Raw genomic sequence first — 25,871 nt, 5'->3', positions numbered from 1 at the left:
TTCTCAGATTTGTCTCATCTGTGGAGAGAAGAAGGAACGGATTCTGTTGATCGCCGATATATTTAATTTCATTTTTAGTTGTGCTTTTGCATTAATTATACAGATACCAAGAATGGGACTGCAGGAATTCAGCTCCCTTTATGTGGCAGAAACAGCTGAAGACAAATCCCTGTTTCAGTAAGTTATATTAAGTTGTTAAATGCTAACACTTCAAATTGTTTAATATTTAAACATTTGTTAAGCTATCASACTCAGAAACAAATTTTAAAGAAATATTAATTTCTTTTTTTAAATATTAAAAGTTAGATCATAAATATTTAAATAGTTATTTCCTCACAACAATGAGTTAGTCTTTTAGATAAATATAGCACAGCATTTGAATGACCATTATGAATATTAAATCTGAAGATGCCACATGTACAGATTATAAACATACTTTTCTGATAAATGATTCCTTTTTCTGTTAAACAGGGCAAACAGTGGCAAGATTAATAATGCAAAAAAGTATAATTCTTTGTTAGGAATTCCCAACCACCTCTGCCAAAAAAGCATAAGCTCAAATGCAAATAGCAATCACCTCGAACAGATTATATATAAAAAAGTGCTGGCTGCTGTGGGACATTTAGAAATATCTTTTGTCATAAGAAACATGGAAAGCATGTGGGCTATAAAGCAAAAACATATGTATATTGTCAATAGCAGCACCTGTTCAATTACAGTTTATTTCAGTATGGAGAATTTAGTTCAGCCCCTAGATGGCAATACTATCAAACACTTTTTGTAACATGAGTACTTAATGATTAACAACCTGCGTTCAGTCATCCAACCTACTCAAGGCAGCCATTAAAAAAATAACAAAACTGATTTCATTATAGATTCTTTTAATAAACATTTATGGCTTAGATCCTTGAAAGTGGAAGCGTTCAACCTGCCATAGCCAAAAACCTATACAGCCAAATGCAAAATTATGAACTGCAGGTTAAAGAACAGAGCTCAAATTGAAGTTCATGCTTAGCATAAAAATCTGGCATCAGAAATTATGTTGGCACAAAACATGATTAAAATTAGCTTTACAATTGGATGTGGTCTGTATTAATAGTTTTTATGAGGACAGTTATCTATTAAGTTTTCAAAACAGAACTTTTAAAAGCCTAAAATTTACATTCCATGGTTCGGGGGTGGAGAAGGGAGGAAGGGAGCGCACAGCATTAACTTACTGCTCCTCGACTGTTACACAGAGGCTCACAGACGGTACAAACATATTATTACCATCACCATACCCAAGGCAATGACTCTGCTTTCTTATCAACTGCATGATCAGGGCGGGTTTTGCAACAACAATGCTACCAAACACTTGCTTTTCAAACACAGAAAAATTGCGTATTTTTCACCACCACCGTTTTCCCACTAAATCCTAAGATTTAATTATTTACAATCCTTACCACACTTTGAAATGAAACAGGGATAGAGGGATTTCCTTGCCTGCAGTTCATCATGTTCTCTGGAGACTGCTAAACCTTTCCTTCCAGGGATGCCTTTTATCCCTGGCTCCTATAGATACTTCTTGAAGAGCAAACGGTTTACATGTATTTTTGTTTTGTTTGGTTTTGATGTAAGCTCAGGAGAAATACTCCCAGAACAGGGGGCTACGTTTTCTCCCCCTGTACAGCCACCACTGCCATTTGAGAATTTACTCAGCTCAGAAGCTGATCCTGAAAAGACGATGGATGGCAGTCATTAATTTTCAGAATTATTTAATGTCCTCCCATGACATTTTTAGTCTGGAAATACTGTCCTACTGGAATAGTCAAATACAAATAGCAAAATACATCTTGCAAAGGATAGCACTGTAACCTTTGGCTTCAGTGGACCACTGCATAGCCTTAAAAAGGCACAGGATCAAAATCATTGCACAGAATAGTCTCCCAGTCTTTGTTTGCAAAGCCACGAACTCATATATCCCATGTTTACACACTGCTAACGGGCCAGATTTCATTTACCATTAAAAGTAAACCAACAAAATAAAATTTTAATGCAAACATTAAGATGTTCGTAGATCATAACTGACCATGAAATCTGATGGACGGCAACCCCAAGCCCTACTTTCTGCCTCCTATTGCTTAATATTCTCACTCATTCAGTCATTAAATTAAGAATAATCCTACCAACATTTAGGTATGCGCACTCTGGCTTTCCTCTTATATGGCCCATCCTTCAATGTAAACATTGCAGCAATGGAAACCTGAGGTGAGCTGCAACTAGCTACTATCTGCTCTGCATACCATAATCSAGAGTCCCATCTTTCAAAATAAGAAATGACCTTTGTTTTTGGTAGCTCTGTCTCGCTCCCCAGAGCTGACAACCTCACCACCACTCCAAGCAGGACGGCATCTGTGTTTTTGTTCTGTAAAATGCTTTGCACGCTGCCAGTGGCAGCATAAGCTGTTAACAGCAACAAATACACTCTTCRGCTAATTCCACTGTTCTAACTGCAAATTAGGATAAAAGTTACTTAAAATAAAACCTTGTTTTAACGCATTTTCCAAACACAAAATGAGAGAACCTGAATGATGAATAATGTATCCATCTAGATTTGCTTCAGATTGCCTTTTTTGTTTGTTTATTTTTTAATTCATGAGCACTGAAGTCACTTAAAGTCTGGAAGAAAATTAGCATACTCTTTCAGGCTGTTCAAAGGCAGCTGCATCCCGAATGCAGCATGCCCTCCTCTGCCTTCCTCGCTAACCCCTCAGTCCTCCTCCCGGGCATGGGCATGGGCAGGGCTCCGCAGCCCACCAGGTCCTGACAATTTTACACTGCCTACTTCAAGTGCCCCTAAGGTGACAACAGGGTCAGGAGGTCTTTGTAGGTTGAAAATGATCAAAAATTAGCATTGATCTGCAGCTGTCAGTAATACGCCGCACGGGTGGACTTCCTGCACAAATGTTTAAACTGCATAAAACTACACAACCTAGTCATCTTTGAATCCATCGATCTGACGAACGAGCACTTTGCAGTGCCGTCACTCCGGGCTTTGCACTCTGTTTTGAGGCAGGGCAACATACCCAGCTGCCCAGGTGCCAGGGCATGAACCAGCAGCTTCCTGAACCGCACAAGAGCTGCCCGGTCTCTGGGCAGCCGGACTATCGACCCCCTCCGCAGGGGTAACCCTTGTAAGTCAGCAAGTCGTCACCAATTCATGTCAAGGTTTGGCTCCGTTTTTTTCATCTTTTCTTTGTGGAGTAATCCCTATTCAGCAGATACCCTCGATATCTGATTAGAAAGCGAGCTCATTCTTTCTGTGAGTCAAATCTCTTACTAACCTCAGTGGCACTAGACACCATCACACTGTTAATGGTACTAGTGGTACAGGGATCCAAACCTGCTATTTCATGTCCCCCAGGACGTAAATGATGAGAAGGTAATTCAGGATGACATTGCCTTTGCTACAGAACACAAGACTCTGAAATATTGCTGGCAGGGAGGAAAAAGCAGCAGTCTCCTATCAGTCACAACATTAATCCAACCATCCATCCACCCAAATTCTCCATCAAAGACTACAAACAGATTCCTCCAAAATTGACAGAAATATCTAGGAATGTTTGGGGGGGGGGTTGCTAAGATATTCAACGTACGCTCACCTTTGTCATCATCCTCTTCTCCAGTTCCCCATCTAATCCAGACTCTTTGCCATCACTTGCAAAGCACTGGGAGTACTTCTCCCTTGGCTCAGATGTTCACGCATATTTCCCAGACTGCTACTTAGCTCCTGTCTTCACTTTAAAAACGGCATTGAGATTGTCTCCGTATTCAGTCCCTAACTGTAGGCTGCCAGTCCTTTGGGTTGCCTTCCTTCTCATGCTCACATCAGGTACACTGTTTCTTTTTCCTTTCTAAAATCCACTCCATTCCTGAAGCCTTTACATGCCCTTATACTCAAATTCACAGGGATGCAATTTACAGATACACAGGTAATCTATGACTCCATTCATTCTTGTAGCACTATGGACTAGAATACAAATTATTCTCATGGTAATAGAGAAAAATCTCAAAGATTAAGCAAAGAGAAACAAAAAAGTTATTCATTTTGCTAGAAATTATCTTGCCCACAGATGACCTTTTTTACCAGAAATTGATGTGGCAATATTTATTTTCCTCCTGATTTGTGTAAAACCTGTTATAATTTTTCATTAAATTTTTGGTAAATTTCACTTTTAAAATTTTACATTTGGAGAACTTCACATTTCATTTTAGAATTTTAAAATTGACTTTCAACATATATTGTTCATTTCAAATGATCGTATCATTCTGTATGACCCAACAAGGCCTTAATTAATACCATACTGGTGTTAATTTTTGTGAAATGTAAGCAACAAAATATGTATTCTAAAAGTTACTTAAATAAACATATAAATGAAATTTTCAAATTTGTAAAACTAGAAGTTTTCTTAACCAAAATGAACAACATTTTGAAACACTTTATCATGGGAATATTCTTCCAAATTGTTTTCTGGAGAGATGAAAAAGCACTTTTCATTCCCAGCCCTGAGGTGGATCTGTGCGGTCATTTCCTCCACAGTGGCTAGTAAATTACATTAAGGAATCAGTTGCATTGGACCTTGCTTTTTTATTTCTCCTAGGAAAATTTGTTTGAAAACGTGCTAAAGAGAATTCAAGTCAAAACGTAAAGCACAAAATTTAGGAAATGGCCGAGGCATTAAAACATAGTCTTTGATTACATGATCACAGATTACTCTTTCTTCAGGACTCCTGGCAAACTTAGTGCTCATTCTGCAACTTTAAGAATGTGCTTGTCATTTATTTTTAAAACAAACGTTAGTTTCGTCATCGACATCAGAAAGCCCTGCTTGGCTTCTGTGGGGAAAAAAAAAAAAAAAAAAAAAAAAAAAAAAAAAAAGAGAGATGGAGAAAGTAAAATAAAGGTCTGCACCCCTTTTTGCTCAGGAAAACAGAATTATTTCCCATGTGAATAGTTCTGCCTGAGACTGTGGGTCAAACCAGGGGGAAAGATTTGCAGAATCAAACCTTTAGGAAAAGCAGGCACCTGTGTTTAAAATGTTCTGCAAACAAGAACAATTAATCCCTGATATGTACACGCTTAAGTTGCTGTTCATTTTTCTCCTTCATGACTGAGCATGTAAGGAAGTGTGAATTGCATGCAGCTGAATCTGTCTATTGGAGTTGCTGCTTATTTTCACAGCAGACATTTTTCTTTCCTGGCACACCTGGACATCTGGGGACTTTGCTGCAGTCTCAACAGGAGTCTGAATCCCCAGCTTTGACTTGAAAACAAAGCGCCATAAAGAAAGCTGGATGCMTTATACAGCAGAAAGAAATCAAGCACATTTACCAAGCTGCAGTCAGTCATCGTGTTGGATTTTCTGTAGCAGTACACTGTTAAACCATCAAYAGTGTTGCACTTTTGCTAGTAAAAGCCTAAAAAAAAATCTCTTTGGGCAAATCAACCCTTCAGTTCTACTCCATGCTACTTCAGCAAGATTTTGTTTTCCTTTTGAACATAAAGGCAAACATTTTATTTAAAATTCATCTAATATCATTGAGTGCCACCTTCTCAAAAAAATGTTATTTGCATTTGTATTTGTCTAATTTGTACTAAGAAATGCTGAAATTCCAAAAAAAGAGATTTTTTYTGCTTGACTAAATAAATCAAATGAAAAATATCAATGACATGACATTCCACTATAGAGACCATCTACAGGGATGATGTCAACATGTTTTCCTTACATTAATATTTTATCTCTTACAACACTCACAAGAACTACTGGATAATAACCATAGTTTTCCACCTTCTTTCATTTGGTTATCATGGTTTTTCATGCCTTACTGTATTTATTATTCCTCATTCACATGAAAGTGATGGAGAAAAAAAGAAAGAAGTTCTTTTTATAAATGAGATACTCGATGGGACTTTTTTCCTCAAATCTTTTTTATGCTGTCATTTCAAATCTGCCATCTTTACCTAACCTGAATGATGTTTTTCACGTCTGATAATCACTATTGATATGAAGAGCYAGAATAAGTTTCTCTTCAAAATAAGAGAGGCAGAATCTGATGCAAAAATTTTAATACAATTTATCTGAGAAACTATGAAGGATGAGAGAGAATACCTAAAGTCCACCGAAAAGCACTACACGTAACCCTTTGTAAAATACAGATATATTGAAATTCTAGCCTTTAGCTGAGCGGGGCATGCTTTGGGTAGAGCTGATGGGGTGAGAGAGGCCAGAGCAGACACATCAGTCAGGACTGCAGGATGTATGAAATCCAGCATAGTATAAAGCACTATCATACGCTGTGCTGTTGAGCTAGGAGGTTTTAGTGATGATGTTTCAGATGTTCAGACCACACAGCCTGGGACCTGCGTAAACTCATCAGGGCACCGCAGAACACGCACTTCRTCAAGTTTGCCTCGGTCACAAGGGGCATGAGAACGATCCTTCGGGCAGCACTTTAATCAGGGATAGAAACGGCTTTTCAGGGAAACTGGAAAACCAGCAAAAATGAAGCACRCAGACTCTGGCTGGGTTTATATCTCTGCAGGCACAACTAACATACTCACTCAGCTGAACTCCAGCAATGGATACCTTTAATAAAAGTATCACACACTGTGCTCCTCCTGAACAGTAACTTGCTATTCACTATTCATTAACACGCGGGGCCTGAGTTTCCCCTCACTCCTCCTCTGCCATCTGTGGGCACGGCAGCAGGAAGAGACGGGAAAACCACGGCTACTGTAACAAAGCGCATAAAGCCCATGGACTCGAACCTGCAAGTAGAGCTGGGTATATCCCTTAACATGGAGCACTAGGGGGTTACTGTTGTATTTTTCCTGATGCCATAAACTGTATTTTCAGTTTGATATATTGGCTGATGGCCAGAATGAGGTTAGATGCCTTTGTCAGAACAGACTCTGGCCTGCCACATCAGTGCAGTAGTTGCCTCTCTAGCCTCAAACCTTTTTTTGTGTCTTTTTTCTTTCTTTTTTTAAACAATGTCCAGAACTGCAAGTGTTTTGCAGATGGGCTTCTATAATTTTAAGACAACATAATGAAACGGTGGGTGTTTTTGTTATCCATAAAATGGATAATTTTTATGCCTGAACTTTTCAACTCAAGGGTATCTTGTGGCAATCAGCTTTACTTTGTTATAGAAAGAACATGCCCTTGTCATTATCAAATGTTTTGCCTTTTGGTTTCATTTGAAGTTTTGTTTTTCAAGCATTCACATGGCCTCTCTAGGACATTCATAACTACATATATCTTTGCCATAAGCCTTCTTCCTCATCTCCTTTCAAATTACATCATATATGAGATTGTGAAGAAAACTGGCTCAGGACATTTTAAAACTTCCCCATTTAAGCTGAAAACCACCTGGGCAAAGTATCTGAAAATTTCTAATATCTATAAAATTTGAGAAGGGTGTTTTGGCTGTTTTTTTGGTGTACAGAAAACAGAGAAGGAGAAAATCCTCTGTTTTCCTTATAAAAACAACAATTTTCATTTTTGTCTTTGCACAGCTCAACAGCCATAATGAGGAGAAAGAAATGAAAAGAGAGAGAGAGAAAAAAAGAACAGTTTGAACAAAACCTTTAAGGGGATTTGTACAAGGACAATCTCAATTTTAACATAGATTGCAGGTGAACTCCCACATCAGTTTCCTTGAGAACACCACTGAATGTCAGTYGTCCTCCATAAAATTAAGACTTTGCAGTTATATATGACTTTTCATCCAAGGATCTCACATCATGTTACAAACATTAAYTAATTAAGTCTCAGAATATCCCCCCTGCTTGCAGCTTCAGGAAACTATCCCTATTGTTTTAGATCCCACTTTACACGGTACAATAGATGTGTCATATTATTATTAAATGCAAGTTTATTTTATTCCCTTTTCTCAATCTTTCCGAGTCCTTGTCTCTTTCACCCAACACATGCAAAAAGAGCAGTTCTAACTGTTGCTAAGTACAGGAAGATAACACAGCCTCAAGGCAATTCACAGCTTAAATCCCTGCTTTCCATCAACACCATGGAAAATAAAAGCAACATTTTAAAGGAGACTAAAAGGTTTTTACTTCCTACTGTTTTGTTCTTTTTTCCCTGCCCTATACTGAACAGTCCTAGCTTTTCATTCAAACCTTGCCTGCTATGTGTACAATTACTTCTGAGAGAAATTAAAATGTAAGTATAAACAAACTRCTTGCAGTTAAACTATGAAAGACCAAACTTTAGTTTGAATATGTGGCTAAACTTAAAATTTCAACTTTAAAATTAACTGGATATTTTAAAAACTGATGGGCCAAAGCAGTACACAAACCACTACCTCTCGAAGGGCTTCCCTTCAAGCCAGCACGCGGTACAGGTGTTCCATTCCTTCCCTTAATGATTTATACTTCCTACACGAAAATATCTGCAGGGACTGGTCTCCTGTCCAGCTAGAAGCAGGCGGAAAGCAAATGAAAGTCTTTGACTTCCAAAAGGTGTATACAGGTAGTAATGGGAGAGAGGTTCTAGTCCGATCATGCTAATCCATATCAAAAAAAAAAAAAAAATAGAGAGAGAGAGAGCACCACCACACCTTTCTGTACAGAGCAATCACTCTTTGTGGAAGGCCAGAAACACATCTTTTACAGACCTAGGGATGCCCTTTCACTCCTGTGTAGTTGGATTAAAGTCCAGCCTATCTTTTGAATCTTAGCAGAAGACACAATTAGACAGATATACCTCAATGTACATTTTGGGGAGACATCCCTCAGTAAAGCAGTTTCCCATCAAAATACCAACARATTCAGCAGAACTATGACACCTTCCTTCCAGGACTTGCTGGGTGTTTCCCCATTTCTGGAGTATGCTCCTAAGGGTCACAAAAGGTAGTGGAGGGCCTCAACAAGTAGCCTAAAAAGCCTCCATATTACATGGCAGAAAGAGAAATAAAAATCTTTTTCTCYCATTGCAGTTACTCTGGACTTGGTGTAAATAATGAGGCTCAACACCGAAGAAATTATCTATCATTGTGTCCCTTGGCAGCTTTGTGTTGAAATATGAAGGCTTAGAATTAACACAAGAAAATTGCTGAAAAGAAGGCAACAACAAGAAAGAACAGCTTGGTTCAGAGTTTGGAATAGAGTTTGGTGGAGTAACTGGAACAGAGGCTGCTTGAAGGTTTAACGTCTYGAAACCAAGTGAACCCAGTGGGTGGGTTAACTTCCAGACTGATCCTTCCACGATCACAGAGCTACTGTCCCCTTTAGCTTAATCCTCCCAAGGCACACAGTTGGAAAGTAACTAGTTTTGACACAGTGTATGAAACTGTATCTCCACACTGCCCATCCCCATTCTTCATGATGCCGGAACAACACTAAATTCATACACATACAGAAAAGCAGAGACAAATCTACTACAGCGCGAACAGGAAAAGCAGCTACCTAGCATTACCTTTAAMCTTTAATACATAAATAAAACACAATATTAAATCAGGTCTTTTCATGCATTTAGACATGCATTAGCCTTTCCTACTGCAGCTTGGGCTTCTCGATGCAAGACACTTCTGAGAAAAGAGAGGAAGCTCTGAGCAACTTGTGACTCAACTAGTTAGGAAAGAGAAGAAAGACACAAATACTGAAATATTACTTCAGAACTACCAAAAAGTAACAAGTTTATTTCTGATTTTGTATTTTCTTTGGATAGTTAAGTTACTTGGGGAGTAAACATAAATCAATAAGTCAACAGGTATGCAGCTAAGCTTAGGATGAAACAAATTGTGCTGGTTTCAGGACTGAGAAGTTCTTTTCAGCACAATATTGACTCCATCATATTAACTTGTAAATCCATCAGTTTCAGATTATCATCTATTGATTAGCTGCATGTATGCATGTTATAAATGAACAATTCAAAAAGAAATTACYATAGTTTAATCATTTTAGGCCAGACTTTTAAACATATCTAGTTGCCTAAAGTAGAATATGGGCACTACAGCACTATGGGCATTCTCAGCGCCTATATTTAGACACAAAACATGCATGGCTGGTCTCCCCTCTCTCCACAGCCTATGCAGAGGAAAAGAGGTTCCTCCGAAGGAAGATTCTGATGCTTATGAGCCTTCAGAGGAGCCTCATTGTCTCTCAGCACAGGAGACTAGGCAGACCGGCCTGCTTTAGGCATCTAAAATAAGTGCTTAGATTCAGTGCTGTGACTTTTGCTTAAACTCACCTAASACTCAGAAAGCCAATAAGCCTGTGACAACAATCTCAATTAACACGGAGCGACAGACCATAYAGGTGAACTTTATTTTGCCTTAAGGTGAATCAAAAAACTATTGATAGTTTGAGAAGTTAAGTGGCAGCTGTTTCAAAGCTCTTCAAAATCAATGAAAGTTTCCTTTTGCCTTCTCCAGACCCCTCAATCAGGATCTTCATGTTTAGAAGAACAAAACTAAATGGTATATGTAGATGTTACTCAGATAAAATCATCCTAATAGGGACTAGGTGCAGTTAATCCATAATATTGAAGCAAACATCCCTGCACTGTTTTCCTACTGCTTTCTACACATAGGTCAACATGCTGGCAATGATCTTCAATCTGAAATGATGTTACTCAAGTCTGAGATTTAAAATTTCCACAAATATCCCCAAATCAATTATCATTAGAGAGGTTTGTTACTAAAGCAATTGATAGCGTCATGATGCTTCTGTGTGGGGCCAGAAAGTAGGGAAAACGCAGCATGCTGAAGAACTGCTTCTCTCAGCAATGTCCTATTTTCATGTTCTCAGCCATACTTGTCCTCAAAGGTGGCACTCTGTTTTGGACACCAAAACAACTAGAGCTCAAACTGTCGTGTGATCTGGCGGAAGGCACGCTGTTTTCCTTCTTCTCATTTGCTCTCTGGGTCTCCATTTAGTCTATTTGGGCCAGGACTTTCTCGTAACATTAAGCACAGCACTTAAATATGTCATTGTCTTAAGCTACAACTACAGTATAAATCTCATGATCTAGCTAACATCACGAGTCTAGAATTTCTAGCATCGTCTAACGTTAGAAACAATCTAAATTATCATCTGACTCGAACCCCTGAAGATAAAACAATAAAAAATAATTTTATGGAGCCATAATGACAAAAATACTACTTCAGTTCATCTGTGAAAAGACATCTTCCACAATTCTCATTAATTCTTCTTTAAAGCCTGTTGAAAAATAAGAGCACTGCAAAATTTCTTTCATTTTGTTTATGAAGAGTAAAGTTTTCTTTATAGCAAAAGTATAGAAAATTTATTATGGCAAAGAATCCACTACCTTCAGTTCTTGTTATATGAACTTTGTATTTGCAATTTTGATTCTGCAGGACAATTATAAACTTGGTGCATGTTTACAGCCATTAGACTTCCACACTGTATGTAGGATTAGGTCCAGGCCAGGACCTCTTCGCTTTGGATGGGGAGAAAGAATCAGCATGTTAAAACCCACAGCAAGTGGAGTTTTATATAAAAATACTTAGAGCAGAGTAAAATTCAGAAGTAAAATGAGCAAAGAATCGTGCTATACCTCAGTAAGTTAATCAGACACCGGGATCTCCCCACATCTTCCTGTTGTGAAGATWAATCTTGGAGTCCTTTTGATACACAGGCAACACACTCCCAGTGACTAGTCCAGCTGCGCCGTACCCCACCAGCAGTACCATCTGTATATTTGGTCTCTGTGGTCACAGAAGCTACTAGAAGTTACTTGCGCCACACAAAGAAAGGAGGAGGAGCGGCCATGGATTAATTTAAAGAAGGCCATCCTAAAACTGTAAAGCCAAGGAGCTTAGGGGAGGATACTGTGCTGCTGATCCACTGCTGCTCTTGCTCCAGTCACAGCTTGACTCAAGTGGGCATGTGAGCGTGCACTTGTCTCCTAGGGCTTTGCCTGCATAGCTGCACAGCCCTCYGTAATACGGGTCCTTGAAAACACACAACCTGTCTGGAGTCCTGCCTGCCATAAGGACTGCAGGATCAGGGATACAGAGTAGCTGCATGTAGAAACAATCAATTTCCTGATGGAAAGCTGAAAAAGGGAGAATTTTTTTCCACTTAACCCTCAGGAGGAGAGTTAATTCCTGCTCCTTATCTCACTGATCACAGTCTCCACTAGTGCTCTTAAAAAGGGAGGCTTGTGAAAGGGAAGGAAGGGAGAAGGAAACTCAGTTTCCATCCTTTTGGTGGAGGGAGTAAGCAGCCTGCAGTTGCCAGAGGCATAACACAGGGGCTTTGATGCCCTATAAGTCTTTAATACGGCATCTGCTAATATGCTAAGAAAAAATTCTCTGAATCTGGTAGCATCTTTGGCAGAGATCCTTTCACCAAGCCCTTTGCTTCTGGGTAGAAACCTTCTTTCCCTGCTTGTCTTTTTTCTTGGCAATCATAAAAAAATACAATGAGTAATCTTTAGGGTGTGAGATTCTGGTGGAGGGGCCTCTGTACTAAGATATCATCTCTCTGTCTTCAGACTATAGAGATTTTATTTGATAAATGATAAAGAAAGATTTAAAATAAACAAAACAGGTTTACAGTTAAACAATAACATCTACCCTCTGTGGGCGCATGTGGGGAGAGCAGGGAAAGGAACAATACACAKAGGTGTTTGACACCCCATTTGTCATGCATTTTTATAGCTTTTATCAGATAAACAAATCAAGGTGCAGAGGGAAACGTTATACTCTGTGAYGGGATTAACTCAAAAGTTGGGGTTTTGTTCCTTACTGATACAGGTTACATGCATGTAGACTCATGCATGTACCCCTGAGCATTGAACATGGGACATTTTCACTTCCTCACAAGAGTTTACTACTTTCTGCCTTTAATTTCTTTGGAAAACACCTAAAACATGGATTACTCACGTTTTTGTGCTTTCGTCTATGATCCTGCTAGTACTAAGAAGCTGAAAGGATAGACGTAAACGCTGATTTGAACTTWACTGAATCTGACTGACAGTCTGGTTCTGGCTCAATTTAAACTTGTTGTATAAGTTTTCAAGCAAAAATCTCCTATTATCTTTTACCTATTCCCATACACAAACGAGATCTTCACATGATGCTTCAGAAATACCACCCCGTATGAATGCAAGAGCTGCCCGTCAGCTCATTCACCAACCAGCCAACCCAGTTACCTAAAGCAGGATCTCCCTTTTCCCATTTGTCTGTTCAACACTGCTCACTTGTGTTTTCAACACGGTCAAATACATTTCAACCAAAACGAGGATCCAGCTGGACCTAGCCCCTTTGCAAATGAACGGAAGTTTCTGCCTTCAAATGTGAGCAGGGTAGGGAAGAGGCAGCTCAGCCAGCTGAGCAGAGAGCGAAGTGGGCCGAGGAAAAGGGCTGCAGAGGTGGGGAGCAGAACGTGCTGGTTTTTAGCAGGCGGTTCTACCAAACTGATGCAGACCACCCTTAGTACCCCTCCCCTGTGCCACCGASTTGTACCCAATCAGTCAGAGCCCACACTGGCAACACAGCCGTGCTAGCTAATTTTATGTAAAGGTCTGGCACACATGAAATACTACAGTCTACACATTGCTTCAAGTAGAACTGGTCAAACTCAAAATGTGGAATAGCATTTGTTATGAATTTGCATGATTTTTTTTCCTTTTTGCATGGAGATCTCAAAGTTTTTTCTATATAAACTGAATGCTTGGATGAATGCTTTTGAAATGAAAGCTTTCTTGCTAATGACTCACTTTAGTTACTTACTTCCTCTCCACGATGCATGACCAATTGCAGAAACAGTCAATAATGTATCTGTTGTCTGAATAACCAGTTTTGTTTTGTTTCTGATAATAAATTACAGCTAATTTTAATAAATGAATTTTAGGACTGTTAACTCTGTTCCGTTGGCAAAATTTACGGAGCTTTTGAGCTTTGAAACCACTTTCACAAATATGCTGCAATTCTCCAGATAGTCTGAATAATAACAAAAACAGTCCCATTATGACCCAAAGCAATAAAACCAATGGTTCAGTTTGAAAAATTGTCATATTTTGATTTTGTTTTTTATATCACGTTAACTTGCTATACACTTACAGTATAAGGCGATGGTAAATTTGCACCCCTCTATTGTTACAAAATCCATCTGAATATTCAAAATCCTTTCCCTTTTTTTCAAATGTCCATCAGAGCCTGTGAGAGAACTAGAATAAATAAGCAGCCACGTTTTCTAACATTGGAAAAGTTCCAAAAGGGAAAGGGCTCTTGACATTACAGAGCAAAAGGAGTTTTCAAGACACTTTCTATTTCCATACTCGTTCTTTTGTATGCTAGGTTGCCTGCCATTATGTTTATGTAATTCTGACAGTGTTCTTAATGACACACTAACAGATTGTAAAACACGCTGCTGGCATTTACTTGTTTTTTATATTTTTAAAACAATGTCCTTCATGTAACAGTAGTTAAGCGCGGCAGAAGGACATCATTAGAGCCATGGTTAAACTGTAATTTACACCATTAGGAAGGCAGGAGCAATTTTTATTGCCTGGCAATTTTCTTGCTGAAATATTTGGACCATATGGCTCAATTTGTGTAATAACCTTAATTTCAGCACCCTTCAGGTCTGCCTTCATCTCCTACGGAATGGTAAAATGCGGTTTAGCAGAAAAGGCAACTGTCTATACTTAGAGAGTTGAGATTAATAACATGTCACGTCCTGTTTTTGGTGAAGGAATTCGAACAGCAGCCAGATGGTATCTCTACAAATAACTGTCAGGGGTCTTGATCTAATCAATACAATGTATTAATACATCTCCCTTCGCTGCTTCTCGAGGGGCTAGCGTGCAACATCTGGAAAGATTGGGGGGACCGCCAAGTAGAAACCTGATCCTTTTCAGAATCAAACTGAGCCCAATTAATTTTTCATGTATACTTGATAACTGTTTCATAATGAGCTATGCGTCTTGACGGAGCTAGGGTTGGCGGCATGAGTGGCTTGTGCTTCCTATCCCCATTCAGTCTACTTACAGAAACCAACCCATTAATCAAACTATCTGGCATAAAACTGAAATCTCAGCTCAGCAAGAGATCAATAACCATCCTTAAAAAAAAAAAAACAAAAAAAACCACCATGGAACAAGGCTTTAGTGGGCAAAAGTATCCAGCCATGACATTAGTAATTACTTTAACAAAAACCAAAACTCAGAACTATATTCACCTGACAGGCCAGTATAACACAGAATTTAATATTTGCTTCCTGTCAAAAAGTAACATTTCAGTCCATTAAAAATACACTGCAATTCTGCTTTTTAGATACAGAGGCCATCTGGCCTCTATTCACCATAATTACTGTTATAGTCTCAAAAATAATATTTATATAGTTCTGTAAATTAACTGGCAGACACACTTTCCCAGCCCCAAAGAGCTTTGTGTTTATAAACTCACGTTTTAGCACTGCACAGGAATTAGGGTCTTGCCCCCTAAAAAAAAAAAAAAAAAAAAAAAAGGGGGGGGGAGAGAGAGAGAGAGAGAGAGGCAAGATTACACATGCATTCCAGTGTTTTTTGTAAAGTCTGAAAGCAGGAGAGAGCAAGCAAGAGAGGTCACTTGGCAGGCAGGAAACGGGAGACTGCTACGAGCGTAGGGGAGACCAGCTTGAATGAGGCTGTGAAGCTGAGTGATGGGAATGGATTCAAAAGGGAGCAATAAAGAGAAAGGACAGGAGGTCAGCTGAGAATACTAAACTTATCTTGCATAGGACACCCAACGGCTGTTTGATGAGAATGACTTTGGTGACTGTGGACCTGGATTAGATTCAAATGGAGTCCCTGGCGGTATGAGGCTCTATATTATACTACCAATTCCCTCAGTCATATGGCTTACTCCTATATTTTAAAAAGAGGTAAGATTCTCCGTTTCTTAAATTACACATTGCCTATTAAAATTCCAAATGAAATATAAGCGCACAACATAACACTTCTTAGCCAATTTGAATACAAGTCCCTTAGCTGTGGAGGGGAGTAAGGCAGGTGATTGGGACGAGGGGAGGGAAGTGGTCTTTCTAATTTTCTGCTGAAGAACTCCTATATCTGTAGCTGTCGTACATGCCCCACGGGATTTTGGTAAGCTGCCCTATGACTTTAACAACAAAGAGAATTGTCTTGGAATTGCCTGATATTCCCACTTAAGAATGTCAGCTAAATGTGAATTAAAATCTAGTCAAATCCAATTAAGTATTTTAAACATATATCTAACTTGAAAAACAGCTGCACACATTGAATAAAATTACTTTTTCTTCCTCCTCCTCCTCYGTTTGCTACTTACATATGAAAAAGCCTCTTCAGCTTACCAAAAACTCGTTTTTAAAGGAGATTTACTGCAGTCAAGCACTACATGGCACAAAGGGAAGAATGCCCCTCATTTTATATCTCCTTAGGAGAACATTCTTAAGAAGGTAAAATTTTGTGTGTTTTTTGTTTGTTTTWACAAATTATAAAGCACATGGACCACAATGCTTTTCTACAGTGCCTGATTAGATTGTTCTAACTCTCACAGCTCAAATGCAAGACTTATATAAAAGTATCACAAGGAAAAGCATAAACAGAAGCATATACAGAAGCATACAGAAAAACAATACAGGGTACATTGACACAATCTCATTTTAGGCATCTACCCTTAGGCTTTGTCACCACTTGTCTCGGACTGCAGCTGCCCAGACTGAAAAAGGTTACCGCTTCCAGACTGTCCCCACCACTATCTTCGTGTCAGAGGTTACAGTCTTTTAAATCTGCCAACCTGCGTAATCCCATTACCCCTACTARCCTCAATAGAGTGGGTTAAGAAAGACTAGTTGATTAAATTGCTTAAAAACAAAAGACTTCTTTTGACCAACACAGGCCAGGAGTGGCTCAAAAGCACACAAGACATAAGCATTAATGAATGGCTGCAGCCTGAACAGGATTAATGTCCATGTCTTAAATGTTCTGGGAGCTTCTCTGACTGCAGAGGAAGTACATGCTCCTAACTAGGTTAGATGTCTGAAGTTGGACATTGCAGAAGATCTAATTCTTCAAGTGTTTYACATGGCAAAGATGATCTGTGGAATGGGTGAAAACTGGATCCTGCACAATGAAAAACTCAAGGAAAATATGTGCTATGTATTTCCAAATGGGGAGGTATTTTCTTCATTAAAAAAAAATATGTATTGATGCAGGCATTCTGGTCTAGTCAACCTAATTCCTCAGCAGCATAAATTGACTCCAGGACCTTAACCAGCAACTGATGTTATTAGAGCAGCCTAAAGACTGCTCTCACATACATCCATCAGCACACGGTTCTGAAGAGTCACTTCTGCAGCTCCTCAGCCACATCATGCACCTCTCTGTGAAACACATAGGTCCTGGGAAGCGAGAGGAGTTAGACTTTGTTCTGGTGTTAAATATGAAAAACTACGTACTAACTGGAACGAGCCTTGAATCAGGCCTAAAACTGAATTAAAAAATAGAATTATCCTCTATATCAAGGAAAACCTATGAAACCTTTGATTCTTTCTCTTGGAAGAGAAGCATTATTTCAGAGGACAAACCAACACAGAAAAATTCAATTATAACTGAGAGTATTTTTGAAGAAGCAGTGAGAAGAGCAAAAACAATATAAAGATTGTGAAATGACTACAGCATACTGGTTTTTATTGTGTTTAAAAAGTACTAGCATGAAAATACATGATAACATCTAAGGAGTGGACAAATCAAGGAAAAYTGTCATGAGATGTGGAAGCTGTCAGCTGTAGATTACTCACAAAAATCTGCTTCACTTGCCTGCCATAATCCACACGGACTCYGTCATCAGGCATGAACAGACACAAGTCTATCAGTGTTTTAACTTCTGGTCCAAACATTTATCAAAGGACAAAGTTATTTTAACTCCCTACCGCACACTGAATTARGGAGAAAATACTGAAGAAAAACCATGATGAAACAGACTCGTTTGCTGTAACCTTCAGTAATTCTGATCACCAGCCACAGGACAACACATTAAGACCTCACAGAATCCAGATAAAACTTTCCCTGCTACCCCACATCCTAATTCACAATTTTTTTTTTAGTTCTTGGCAGAGTTCCAGCAGTGTCTAAAGTTATGTGTCTGCGGCTGCCTAAAGGCACCCAGGGAGACACGGAAGTAGCCTTGGTTACAGCAGCGATGGTATAAATAGAAGCGGCTGGAGCTGGAGCCTCTCTCTTTCTCACCCTTCTCGGCAGCTCTCTGCTCATCCACTTCTGTCACCACAGTGCTTCAAAATCACCGAAGTCGCACGACAACCCATTTCATCCTTTCGCCTCTAATTAGGCCATTGGAAATGTCTGCCTTGACCAGTGGGGCTTACTGGAGCACTTAATCAGTTTCTGGAGGGGCATCGGYGCGCCAGTCCCGACGCCTATTTAAACAGAGCATATTCAGCGGCAGCGTGGAAACAACGCAACCCGTGAGACGCAGATTGCCCGGTGCACRTTTCCTAGCAGCCTTACACACGGAGGGGCACGTGTCCTGCCTGCGTCCCGTGTAAGCTTAACAAGTCTGGAGACTGAAACACAGGAAGCGTCCTGTATTATTGGGCAAACAAAACACTTAAAATAATTCCAGTGCAAGCCCTTCTGGAAGCCACGCTAACGAGGCTTTGCATCTTAAAAATTGCATTTAAATCAAGTGATTCATTTGCAAAGCCATCACACAGCACACATGTGGTAGGTGTGAGTCATTTCRTTGGAATTAGAAAGCAAATGTCTCTATACATGAGAGGTCACTGGCTGTTGTAAGTTAAAATCTTTTCACTGTTAGGCACAATTTAAATACTCTAACAGTGGTTTCAGTAATTTAAACATTGCAATATTGTTGTAATATTTTTCTAGGCTTCAAGAGTTCACAATTGTTTGGTCCAATCAAATCTGGGAACACTGGAGAAGTTATCACCCATCAAGGTAATTACTTTCAAGTTGAAATAATTACTCCATCAATGTTAATGGTCTTTCAACTTCAATAAAGCACTCACCTGCCGATAATCACGGCTAACCTCTTGCTCTCATGCAATTCCCTCTCTATTTAGCGGGCTATATTACAGCCGTTAGAGTGGTCACTTGTCCTGAACAGCTGCTGAATTTCACTTTGATCGGCCGTGAACCATAAAAAAATTACTCATCTGCGTACGATTTCCCCCTACCCCACCACGCTTGCGGAGCGAAGGACACGCTCCTCGGGCTGCGACAGGGCACGGTGCGCAGCAGCCGTCGTGCTTCGTACTGGGGCTGCTTGGTCGCAGCAGCACCCAATTAACTTCTGCCCTCCACTGCCGTTTCCAGCTTTCAGTCCTTGCTAAGTAGCACCTTCTGAATTTACAGCACATGCCAGGATTATACCATTTACTCTCCTCTCRTTTTCCCACAGCGCAGTCCGTTTCCCAAATATCTGAAATTGGTATGAATAAAAAAAGTTTTGCCTGTCCCTCCCTTTGGTGTATTTTTCCTACTATCGTGCCTATGGTGTACTTTCCTTCTCCTATATGAAAATTGTCATGTACGGTCCTGCGTACTGCATTTCTAAGATATTTTATGTGCTTGGAAGTTAATAACTATGTGGTGTTTCATATCTAATGGTGACAAAAGTTCACGGCTCTATCTGAGGAAACAGAACTGAAGTATCACRTGAAGATCTATTAAATGTTTCGATAGGTGATAAACAGAAAAGACCTACCTGTGGGTATTGGATTCCAGAGATCTGTAAAATTCTGCTTAGGAGGCTTGCATGACTGATGTATGGCAGTACTAGCCAGCTGAGACTATTTCTGGTATAATACATTTTATATGATGCTTTACAGTAACTTGGCATTATTTATTATTTTTATTTTGGTTATTCCTTCAATGTACAAATTACTGTCTGGTTATAAAAACATAATCGCACAAGCTAAAGGCTTTTTTTTTCTTGTAAAGCCTCTATTATTAGTGCTACTCTGTAATACGTCTACAGAGCTCCCCATCACGGATGCAGCAATTGCCAAGAGGAGTTTTGCCAGTGTAGTTATACCAACTTCCCAAATAACGTAAGGGAAGGCAACATATGTTCTCAACTGTTAGCATAGCAACATCTAAACCAAGAGCTTTGCTGGTGCCATGATACCAGCTAAGCAATGTCTTAATGTTTTATGACCTGAGCAGACATGGCTATGCCAAGCAAGCCTTGTAGAATGAGTTTGGCCTGACACTGCAAAATGTAAGGGGAGCAGACCCACACTATTAGGTAAGCACAGGTGTAAAATGCCCATGAATAAGGTCCATAATACTTAAATCTACCTCTTCTTACATCCTTTTACAAGTATATTGTACTTCTAGTAGCACTGGCTTTGGCACATAATACTAATGAGAGGCAGTGCTGAATACGGGAAGAGCTTTCCTTTATAAYTCTCACTTCTGGATGCTTTTCTACTCCCCTCCTCTTGTCCTTCTACATGCACTTTCTAACAGCCACATACTCTTAGATTTATTACTTATCTTCTTGGCTTGCTTGCCTTCTTCTTACGATAAACAACCAAATACTTGATACCATTGGCATGGGAGAAACAGCAGAACACATCCACAGAATGTGTACCACCAAAAAGTAAAACTTTACCTATACTTCACCACACAGCAACATTTGGCATACAACAGTTAAACAGCTCTGATACTTTGATGCCCTTGAGAGATACTGACTTTATAATGATATCAGCTTGAGGTCCTTTGTTCACAAGCGTGAAAAGTTTACTTTGACGATTCAGTCACTTTTTGCAGATTTGTGTAAATGAGATGTTACTGTCAACCCATTCCCACAGAATCACATCTTTCATACTAGTGCTGTCAACAGGACACTAAATACTATTCCTTCCTTAGAGGGTCAAAATGAACTGGCAATACATTGTGAGAGAAGCTTGTACTGCTGTAACCAGTCTTGACTTGACTTTAATCTGCAGATAAACCAGAATGTCAGTTTAACTTGCTGTCACCTAACACCTGTCACTATACTCCTGGCCAAACAAGCTAGAGAGATGGGTGACACTGCTCTTTAACTGCAGAGCACCAGAAGAGCATGTGTGTACGTCACCTGCTGCTAACAGCGCAGAGTCYCCTTTTGCTCGAGTGCAGGAGATTTTCCTTTCAGAATGCAGTTCTGATTTTTATCTCCACAAGCATCACAAATTTCAAGGGATCACTGATAACCTTAAGGTCATGGACGGCCATAACTTTGATCCATTAATTCAAATAGAGATTAATACACTGTAACTGGAGAGTAAATAGCTTCCTATTGGGAAGGCAGAGTGGATAAGTCTGTCAAAAGGTTTGAAAGCACAGAAGATGCTTCTCAGCTTTGTAAATGGATAGAAAAGAAATTAGCAAATGAGAACAGTCTGCAGTGACATTAGCAAGACCTTAAGTTGTATCCTGCAGTGCCATAAGGATTGTATTTCAACTTTAGATTTTGATCAAGCTTTAAGTCTTATGGCAGGTAAGCAGGATATGAATAACAAGAACAAGGGTGGGATCGACTATTGTGATTTTAGCACTGCTTCTTTTTTTTTTTGCAGGAATATTCTTATGGGATAAGAATGGAGTCTCACAGATTAAATAAAGGACCAAACTCATTGCTTGCTTAATACTTTAAGTCTTGCTTGTAACATGGAAGCTTGTATGAGAGAATGACTAATGGCATATCCCACGAGGGAGCTCCAATAGAGATGCTTTAGGAGATTAAATGATTTAGCCTAGTACTCCTGAAAGCTATATTTTAAAGGGGCAGAAGTTTAATCATTGGAATGCTAGTTCTTTCAGTAAAATTACATTTTAATTAAAGTGTCTCATTCACAAAGCTACAGTTAAGGGTATATCAGCAATTTCATGATAAAATTCTATTTCAAAGGAGCTATAACTTTGAAAGTTGGTGTCCAGGTTTTTGCCTGTTGGGATAATTGACCTGACCTCCTAAAGATATCTTTGATAACAAGACTCTGTGCACTTCATGTCAATATCCTTGATTCAAAGCTTTAGCTATTTCACTATATTCGGAACAGAACGGGTATGATTCTGATCTCAACTCCCAGTATGAATCAGCAACAACCCTATTGAGTTAACACAGCTGCAAAGGCTTAAAATGAGTGCAGCTGGTGAAAGAGCTGCCAAGATGGATTTTCCCTAAAGGGTAGTATAGTATTTAAAAATAAAAAAGGATAGCAAAAAATAATAATTGATAAATGTTCGAGACAAAGGACATCAGAAAAAAAAACATGCAAGTCAGGTTTTCTTTGCGACATTAGTAGAACAACTATACATATGCTGCCAGAATGTCATTTTGATTCAGGGTAGTGTTTGGGGGAAATAAAGCATTTTGAAGCCAGGAAAATACTAATTCAGTAAATAATAGCTTGTTAATTTAAAAGGCTTTTAACTGATGCTGTTAAAGAAACACACTGTGGCAACATTATTTAAAAGGCCATTTTGGTAGGTTTTAYTGCCCACAGTACAATCATCTTGGATATTTTCTGTTGTTGTTGGCATGCTTAGAAGACATTGCAATGCATGACTGGCCAAGTCAGCTCTGATGCTCAGCAATACATTGGATTCTGCTTAAGCAGAATATTAAGAGATGCTCAGTCATTTCTCTGGTTTTGAAATTTTAAGTATTCCATCATGATTACAGCTGTGATTTTTTTCTTGTTTAAAGGAAGCTATGTGAGTTAAGTACCAAAATCCTACTGAAGTTCATTGACTTTGAAAATCCCAATCTACCTTTTAAAACCCAGCATAGTGCTTAATGCAGACCTATTTCAGAAGCCAATATTTTCTTTTTCAGAGAAAGATGTATTACAAGCTTTATCTGTGTAGGCTTCCAGGAAACTAGACACAAAACTGCTTTTGAACCACATGATCACAAGAATGCACTGGCTGAGCTGGAGATTTTTTCCCACCTTTTCATATCAAAAGTTACCTCAGAAAGTTACTTAAAGGTTACTATTGAATATTCTAGAGTGTGGTCTTTAGAATCCTAAATCCAACCACACCATAATTTTAATTATTTGAATGTCAAACAGATACTAAATAATTGAAATGAATAAAAATTTGGGGGATTTTCAGTGTTATCCAATACAAATATACCCTATGAATATCATTTAGGCAAAATTCTAGATTCATGAAGTTGAGCTGGCATTGCTAAGGAAACCCAAGCTTACTACAACTGGCCTAAACATTTTCTAAAAATGTATTTTCGAGAGATGACCATGTACATCAGCTATCCTAACAGTCCAGTTCAACTGTCTATATGCTGTCTTTCTATAGAAAAGCTAGGATGTAATTTATAGGCAGGACGAGTAGCAGTAACTGCACACACCATAACCACTTCTGTCACTGATTTACACAACATTGTTGGACAGTTCACAAAACAACCTGCCCTTTCCTGAGTCTATCCATCCACATACTGGATAGAAAAGTAATATTTACAGATATCACAGGATCGTATGCATCTATGTTTGGAAAGTCCTTTGAAGGGAAAGACATGTTAGGAGGGCAAAGCATCATTCTAATGTAAGTAAATGTAATATAAGTGGAAGTAGATCTGCTTTTGATACTGTTGAGTTATGAGAGGAGTTTTTATAAATGTGAATACATGCAAATGCTTTGCATATATGAACTATTTAATTGCTAATGAATTCATTCAATTTGTGATTCCAACCGAACTACAAAACTAGCATAACATACAGCAAGGACTGATTTTGTGCTTCATACAGATCCTGTGAAACTATAATAACTATAGGACAAAAAACTCAGGACAGTATTTTCAGAGCTAGGCTGACAAAGTTAGGTGCATGCACCTGCTTCTTCCAGACATGACCCATCCAGAGTTTTTGAGCAATCTCCTTGCATTTACCAGGGATTAGATATTAATGTCAAATATTTCAGTCCCCATTTGGCCAAACCCAAAATTTAAACCAAAAAATCCTACAGGCAATTGTGAAACATCACTTTACCAATCATTGTTCCAGTTACTGTGAAATAATTAGTTAAATAATTGGTTAAAATACCAACGGAGGTCAAAGCAGAGTAAAAACAATCAAAAGCTGGTTTTGTTACCCAGTTCTTACCATCACAGTTATTGCTGTCACAGATGGGATGCTAAATGTTGGATCACTGCGTTTTTCTTGATAGACTACTCGATACAGAGAAATAATACCATTGGGAGATGCAGGCTGAGTCCAGTTCAACCACACTGAGTACGCACTTGTTGCTTGTGCCCAAGGGGCTCCCATATCCCATGGAGATGCTTCCAGAGTTTGGGCTGAAGCCCACAGGCTGTCCACTGACCCCATGGCGTTCTGCGCTCTGACACGATACTCATAGAGAGTAAAAGGCTTTAGCACTTCAGATGCATCAATAAATTCCAAAGCTCCTTCAGCCCAGATGAACAAAAGCAGCTCTTCTTGACTACCTACAGCACGTCTGAAATTAAATCAAAGGCAATTTATTTAAAATTGAAAATTACTTTAACAGTCCCACTATAATGGATCTTAAAGTCCTAAGTTCAGATGGTAACTGAGYACAGAGCTTATTTCTATACATCACACACACAGTGAACTGCCTGTTTGTCTTAAAAGCATTTCTATGAACCTATGTCAGATACTGAGTAGTGAAGAACAGCTTTTCAAGGCAAGTATTTAATTATTGTTCTCCTATATCTAGGAGAGTATTATGAAACACTTCCAGCAAGTGCACAATCACAGTTCGTAATATCAGAGTTAGCAATGCAAYGGCATATTGTCCTTTTAGGATGCAACACACCACACACGAGGCATTTCAAAATTTAAGACATGAAGTCTTAAATCCATATTTAGTTGCTAAAATAATTACCTGATTTGCAATATTGGTGCAAATTTTCAATATTTCTAGRTATCAAGCTATTTATGTACATACTCACTTCAGCATTCCTCGTTTATGAAACTTTTAGCCCAATTTCTTAGAGAAAAATGTCGCCTAATGCACAAGGGATAAATATTCAAACATGCCCTCAAAACCAAAGCCACACACTTTCTTTTTATTCTGTTTTGCTCACAATAAATACCCCATTTGTTCTTGCAAATGGAATAAGTAATCCCATGTGCATAAACTTAGCAGAATTTGCAGCTCTACCACAAAAGCTCATTAAACATATCACAAGGAGTGTCTTCTATAATAAACTACTTTTTTTTAAAAGGCTGTTTCTGTTTCAAAAATGTAAACTACAAATATACGAAGACAATTTACTGTATTGACTTTTGGCACACACAGGGTTATACACACACACACACACACAAATATAAACATTACATATACATACAAAAACATTCATATACATACAACCTTGTGTGTGTGTGTGCATATATATACAAACATATAAAATGCATACATATAAAAAAATGCATAGCATCCATTCTTACTACAGATGATAGGTTTTTTTATTGTTGGCCCTGGYGATATTCTGCATATCAGACACGACAGAGATCTTCAACCCCTTTCTCATGTGGCCCCTTCTAATGCATAATTTACAACAGATATAAAAAGGCAAGCAAGCACTCATCTTCAAAACAGTTACCAAATCAATTCTTTCACTTGGCATAAAAATGTTTGTGTGAAATTAAGTTAGTTACATTTAAATGCTGTGATAAATCTCAATGATGGTTGTGCTGTACTGCACATGATTTTTAAGTATTTTTCCTACGTTTTACAGAAACCTTGGCCTTCACAGTAAGTAAAAGCACTTTCACCCTCCATGCCAACCACAAAAAACAAATTACATTATCTGCCACTTTTACTGCAAGTAGGGCAAATTTGCAGTAG

At 38.8% G+C, this 25,871-nt stretch overlaps 1 protein-coding gene across 1 annotated transcript in view; it reads right to left on the bottom strand.

Annotated features, from left to right (window-relative positions):
- The window catches only part of USH2A (usherin), a 399,365-nt gene that overhangs the window by 33,587 nt on the left and 339,907 nt on the right, over nt 1-25,871 (bottom strand). The window contains exon 60 of the mRNA XM_085300119.1: nt 24,143-24,497. Within this exon, the coding sequence (XP_085156245.1) occupies nt 24,143-24,497 (355 nt within the window). The remainder of the gene's footprint in view (nt 1-24,142; nt 24,498-25,871) is intronic.

This window comes from Rhea americana, unplaced genomic scaffold (assembly GCF_003343005.1).
Source record: "Rhea americana isolate MKP2758 unplaced genomic scaffold, rheAme1 scaffold_160, whole genome shotgun sequence".
In the NCBI taxonomy this organism is placed as follows: domain Eukaryota; kingdom Metazoa; phylum Chordata; class Aves; order Rheiformes; family Rheidae; genus Rhea; species Rhea americana.
The sequence above is the reverse complement of the archived record's forward strand: the minus strand, read 5'-3'. Positions and strand labels throughout refer to the sequence as shown.